Genomic DNA, 6,527 nt, shown 5'->3' on the forward strand with positions numbered 1-6,527 from the left:
AGTCAGGAAACCGGATTTTTCAAAGCTCAGGGAGGGAATTTTTGGGTGTGTGTTCTTTTGTCTGTGTCGCTAGTGCTCTTTCGGCTCTGAGAGTGATCTCTCTATCTCCAGGCTTTTCTAATCTTCTGTTTCCAAGTTGTGAGTACAAAGGTAGAAAAACAATAGGCTTATATTGGTTTTTTTTGTATTTACATGTGTGTATTTTGCTGGAATGTTTTAAATTGTCTTTCTTTTGGATAAGGCTGTTTATTCATTTTTCTTTTAAGCCATTAACATGTATATTGGTCAGCTTTGATACAGCAGATCATTTTTATGTCTTTTTCTTTCTTTTTATATAAAGCTTTCTTTTTAAGACCTGTTGGATTTTTTCCTAGTTGGGCTCAAGGGAATTGAGTCTGCAGCTCACCAAGGAATTGGTGGGAGGAAGAAGACAGGGGGGAAGAGAAAATCTCTTTGTGTTAGAGTTACAAAGCTTGCATTTGCAGCGACTCTGAGTGAGGGTGAAAGAACCTGATCTTGCTGGTTTGCATTTCAATGAATTGAGATAGGGTGATCGTCCCGGGCCATCCAGGGAGGGGAAGCCTGGGAAGAAGTAAAGAGAAGACAAGGGGAGGGGGGTTATTTCCCTTTGTGGTGAGACTCAGGGCATCTGAGTCTTGAGGTACCCCAAAAAAGGTTTTGGGGAGACCAGAGTGAGCCAAACACTGGAATTTTTGGCTGGTGGCAGCGCTATCAGATCTAAGCTGGTAAATAAGCTTGGAGGTTTTATGCTAGTACCTCACATTTGAACTCTAAGGTTCAGATTGAGGAATTATACTATGACAGGAGCAGGCTGGATTCTACCAGTTTTCTTACCTCTCTATGTTCTTGGCTTCACTTTGAAGTAGAAATACCACAGACCTCATGATACCCAGCACTGGGCTATGAATCTTGCTGGGAAGATTGACCTGTCATTTACAAGATCTCCATCCTGCTTCCAAGCCCAAAATGGTTCTTATAATCATGAGTGGAACCTATATCATCTTTGAGGATCAACAGTCACTATTAGAAGTGACACCTGTTAGTCCTCATATAACACAATACAAGCAGCTTTCATGTACAGCTACCATTGTTAGCAATGGAAGTCGCCAGATAGTTACCATCAGAGCTGTGCCCATTAATTTTCTGTATCATCTCTTAAAATGAAACCCATCAGGATCAATTGCAGGTGTCCTCAAATACCCACTAGGCTCCACTTCAGCCTGAATATGTATAACTTCATAGTTGTGCATTTGCACTACACATGAATGCAGGCAGGTGATCTGCTTCTTGAATGGACAGATAATGCAGGACAATAGCAGATCACAGTGGGCCTTTGGTATGAAAAGGTCAGAGAGCTGTGGGGATCAGGAGGTTCCCTAGAGGGAATATTTTTGCCTACCATCTCTATAGGCTTCAGACCACTCAACATTTTCCATAATATCACGACACTTCAGTACAAGGTTTGTCATAGGAACAGGATTACCTTCTCACTCCAGGAGGTATGGTTTCAGGATCAGAGTTGCAACATGTCATTTCTTGGACCAGTCCAAGAAAGCACCCTGCCACTGCACCTGTTATGTGAATAAAGAGAGGGTTTCAATTCCCAGGACTGTCAATCACAGCACTAAATTCATCTAAAAATATGCAAATCCACAGTTCTGTCATTTATTGCCATCAAAGGCTGACCAGCATCATATCTTATTGTAAACCCCCCTCATTGTGATGTTTATATTCACATGAAAATATGTATTCAGGCTTAGCATGGTAGTTGCAAGAATCTAAATAGTTAACACATCTAACAGTCTAATCTAACATCTCATAGTTACCAACATCAGGATAATAGTAGATCCATCATTAGGAAAGATGAAATATTAACATATACATGCTGACAGGTAGGATAAATACACTTAATGGGTTTTGGAACCTACATGTAAACCATTTATCTTGTAGAAGGAAAACATATTCAAAGCCCAAATACATTTTTCCATTTACAGTCTGATTTTTCTTGTGTTCATTTTCTCCAGCTATTCAGAGCAGAAGTAATCAACACCTCCAAGGGAAGCAGTCGCAGAAATGCTATGAGACAAGAAGAGGGAACAATATCAAACTCACACACTAGTCAGCTGTGCAGCCATGTGAATAATTAGCAATTACCTCTATTCTTTGGAATGCATCTTGTAAGATAAAAGATATGATGGGGCTTGAATCTCCACTCCTTCTCACCAATTTTATGCTAGTATAACTCCACTGAACGTGACAGATTTTAAACTGGAGGGACAAAATAGACTCAGGGTTTCAGTGTTTCAGACGAAGCAATGGGTGTAGGTGTTCTGAGCAGGTCCTTTTGCAGATGCCATCACATATTTCAAAGACTGGAAGATAGCTAATGTAACACCAATATTTAAAAAGGGCTCTAGAGGTGATCCCGGCAATTACAGACTAGTAAGTCTAACGTCAGTACTGGGCAAATTAGTTGAAACAACAGTAAAGAATAAAATTGTCAGACATATAGAAGAACATAAATTGTTCTGTAAAGGGAAATCATGTCTTACTAATCTATTAGAGTTCTTTGAAGGGGTCAACAAATGTGGAAAAGGGGGATCCAGTGGACATAGTGTACTTAGATTTCCATAAAGCCTTTGACAAGGTCCCTCACCAAAGGCTCATACATAAATTAAGTTGTCATGGGATAAGAGGGAAGATCCTTTCACGGATTGAGAACTGATTAAAAGACAGGGAACAAAGGGTAGGAATTAATGGTAAATTTTCAGAATGGATGGGGTAACTAGTGGTGTTCCCCAAGGGTCAGTCTTAGGACCAATCCTATTCAACTTATTCATAAATGATCTGGAGAAAGGGGTAAACAGTGAGATGGCAAAGTTTGCAGATGATACTAAACTGCTCAAGATAGTTAAGACCAAAGCAGACTGTGAAGAGAGCTTCAAAGAGATCTCACAAAACTAGGTGATTGGGCAACAAAATGGCAAATGAAATTTAATGTGGATAAATGTAAAGTAATGCACATTGGAAAAAATAACTCCAACTATACATACAATATGATGGGGGCTAATTTAGCTACGACTAATCAGGAAAGAGATCTTGGAGTCATCATGGATAGTTCTCCGAAGATGTCCATGCAGTGTACAGCGGCAGTCAAAAAAGCAAACAGGATGTTAGGAATCATTCAAAAAGGGATAGAGAATAAGACGGAGAATATCTTACTGCCCTTAAATAAATCCATGGTATGCCCACTTCTTGAATAGTGCATACAGATGTGGTGTCCTCATCTCAAAAAAGATATACTTGCACTAGAAAAGGTTCAGAGAAGGGCAACTAAAATGATTAGGGGTTTGGAATGGGTCCCATATGAGGGGAGATTAAAGAGGCTAGGACTCTTCAGCTTGGAAAAGAAGAGACTAAGGGGGCATATGATAGAGGTATATACAATCATGAGTGGTGTGGAGAAAGTGAATAAGGAAAAGTTATTTACTTGTTCCCATAATAAAAGAGCTAGGGGCCACCAAATGAAATTAATGGGCAGCAGGTTTAAAACAAATAAAAGTAAGTTCTTCTTCACACAGCGCACAGTCAACCCGTGGAACTCCTTGCCTGTGAAGACTAGGACTATAATAGGGTTTAAAAGAGAACTAGATAAATCCATGGAGGTTAAGTCCACTAATGGCTATTAGCCAGGATGGGTAAGAAATGGTGTCCCTAGCCTCTGTTTTCCAGAGGGTGGAGATGGATGGCAGGAGAGAGATCACTTGATCATTACCTGTTAGGTTCACTTCCTCTGGGATACCTGCATTGGTCACTGTAGGTAGACAGGATACTGGGCTGGATGGACCTTTTGTCTGACCCAGTATGGCTGTTCTTATGGCTCACCTTTCCCTACAAGCTTCCTATTTTGTCATCACATGAGATCTGACAGTTATAAAAGTGAGGCATAAAGATCAGTGGCATTAGTTCATGCCTTGCCTCTGGCTGAGAAACTCTTTTTCACATTTGAGTTCTGCTAAGATTTTCCCAGTATTTCCCTCTTTCCAAGGCCCCATACCGGACCAGCCTGTCTCCCATCAGGTTTCCCATCAGTCATTTTCATTTACAAACATTAGTTTTGCTTGACAATGAGAAAAAAAAAGCGCCAGGGAAACATACTCTTGACTCTAAACCACACAGATCAGCAAAGCTGCTGGCAATTTTTAGAACTCCTGAATGACACTATGGGTGAATTGGTTAGCAGCAGCTATATAAATATTTGATCCTAGTATTACTCTTTCAGAAGAAATCTAAAAATACAGAAAAATAAGCAGCATGTGCACATTTCTCCATTTAGAGCTTGATTGCCATGTATCTCCAAAACCGGAGAAAGAGAGCAGCAGAGCCTCAAGCTGGCTCCTGTCACAGCAACACTAGCAGCAGGCAACAGGGAACCAGGAGTGCTTTTCCTCAATGCCTTCTGGCACTAGAGCTAACTTGCAACATTCTGACTGGTCTGTGTCCCCTACTGCCCTCTGCTATGAGGCCTAATCAGGTATTTGATTATTTAGCTCACCAGTGCTGTAGAGTTTAGGCCAACTAGCTATTTTGACTGATCCTGACCTGGTTCCATTGGAATCAACCACTGGCATCCTCCAGCATATTTGGCACACAGGATGCACCCTGGTGTGGGTCACCTCCAGGCAGGGTGCATCCCAGAGGGTGGGGGTGGGGTGCCAGGACCCCTGCAGGCAGGGCACACCCTGGCGTGGGGATGCCCGGTCTGTCCACATGGGGTGCACCCTGGAGCAGGGTTGGGGAACACCAGGTCCCTCCAGGAGGGCACATCCTCGGGGGGATGCTGGGTCACCCTGGGGTGCGGGAAGGGTGCCTGGTCCTTCCAGGTGGGGTGCACCCTGGAGCAGGGTTGGGGGACGCCAGGTCCCTCCAGGAGGGCACATCCTCAGGGGGATGCTGTGTCACCCTGGGGTGCAGGAGGGGAAGCCTGGTCCCTCCAGGTGGGATGCACCCTGGAGCGGAGTTGGGGGACGCCAGGTTCCTCCAGGAGGGCACACCCTCGGGGCGATGCTGGGTCACCCTGAGGTGCGGGAGGGGAAGCCATGTCCCTCCAGGTGGGGTGCACCCTGGAGGGGGGTTGGGGGACGCCAGGTCCCTCCAGGAGGGCACACCCTCGGGGGGATGCTGGGTCACCCTGGGGTGCGGGAGGGGAAGCCTGGTCCCTCCCGGTGGGGTGCACCCTGGAGGGGGGTTGGGGGACACCAAGTTCCTCCAGGAAGGCACACCCTCCGGGGGATGCTGGGTCACCCTGGGGTGCGGGAGAGGAAGACTTGTCCCTCCAGGTGGGGTGCACCCTGGAGGGAGGTTGGGGGACACCAGGTCCCTCCAGGAGGGCACAACTCGGGGGGATGCTGGATCACCCCGGGGTGCAGGAGGGGAAGCCTGGTCCCTCCAGGTGGGGTGCACCCTGGAGAGGGGTTGGGGGACGTCAGGTCCCTGCAGGAGGGCACACCCTTGGGGGGGTGCTGGGTCACCCTGGGGTGCGGGAGAGGAAGCCTTGTCCCTCCAGGTGGGGTGCACCCTCGAGGAAGTTTGGGGGACGCCAGGTCCCTCCAGGAGGGCACATCCTCAGGGGGGTGCTGGGTCACCCTGGGGTGCGGGAGAGGAAGCCTGGTCCCTCCAGGTGGGGTGCACCCTGGAGAGGGGTTGGGGGACGCCAGGTCCCTCCAGGAGGGCACATCCTCAGGGGGGTGCTGGGTCACCCTGGGGTGCGGGAGAGGAAGCCTTGTCCCTCCAGGTGGGGTGCACCCTGGAGAGGGGTTGGGGGACGCCAGGTCCCTCCAGGAGGGCACATCCTCAGGGGGATGCTGTGTCACCCCGGGGTGCAGGAGGGAAAGCCTGGTCCCTCCAGGTGGGATGCACCCTGGAGCGGGGTTGGGGGACGCCAGGTTCCTCCAGGAGGGCACACCCTCCGGGGGATGCTGGGTCACCCTGGATGCAGGAGGGGAAGCCTGGACCCTCCAGGCAGGGTTGCAGCCCTGGGAGCCTGCTGGTCTCTGGGGACTGCACCCTGGATGCCCAGGTTGTGTCCATGGGGGATTAGGTTCACTGTAGGGTCATGACCTCTGCCCTGAGCCGCACACGGTGCTTTCGGGTCACGACCTTTGCCCTCCTGCATCCCCTCCCTGCTCCTCTCCTCTGGGCCCAGACTGTGGCTCTGCGCATGTGCAGCCTTCGCCGCGGGGGAGGTTGGTGCGCAGGCGCGGTTTCCATAGCGACGGGTGTACACAGCCGCCGCCAGAGGGGAGCGGGCGGACGCGCCATGGCGGGTGACCCGGGACCCAAGAGAGACGCGCTGGGCGAGCTGGAGCTGCAGGCGGTCATTGGCTTCAACGGTACCGCGCCGCGGCCGCTGTGGGGTGACCCTGGTGCCAGGGCGTCTCCGTGGGGGTTGGGGGCTTGAGGGGATCTAGTGTGGAGGGTGTATTGGGGGCTGGGCTGGGGTCCTG

At 48.9% G+C, this 6,527-nt stretch overlaps 1 protein-coding gene across 1 annotated transcript in view; it reads left to right on the forward strand.

The window, feature by feature from the left end:
- Positions 1 to 6,315: 6,315 nt before the first annotated feature.
- CFAP52 (cilia and flagella associated protein 52) overlaps positions 6,316 to 6,527 on the forward strand; it is a 30,917-nt gene continuing 30,705 nt past the window's right edge. Inside the window, exon 1 of the mRNA XM_032777058.1 lies at positions 6,316 to 6,413. Coding sequence (XP_032632949.1) covers positions 6,341 to 6,413 — 73 coding nt within the window. The 5' untranslated portion in view covers positions 6,316 to 6,340. The remainder of the gene's footprint in view (positions 6,414 to 6,527) is intronic.

The sequence above is a fragment of the Chelonoidis abingdonii genome, chromosome 13, assembly GCF_003597395.2.
Source record: "Chelonoidis abingdonii isolate Lonesome George chromosome 13, CheloAbing_2.0, whole genome shotgun sequence".
NCBI lineage: Eukaryota > Metazoa > Chordata > Testudines > Testudinidae > Chelonoidis > Chelonoidis abingdonii.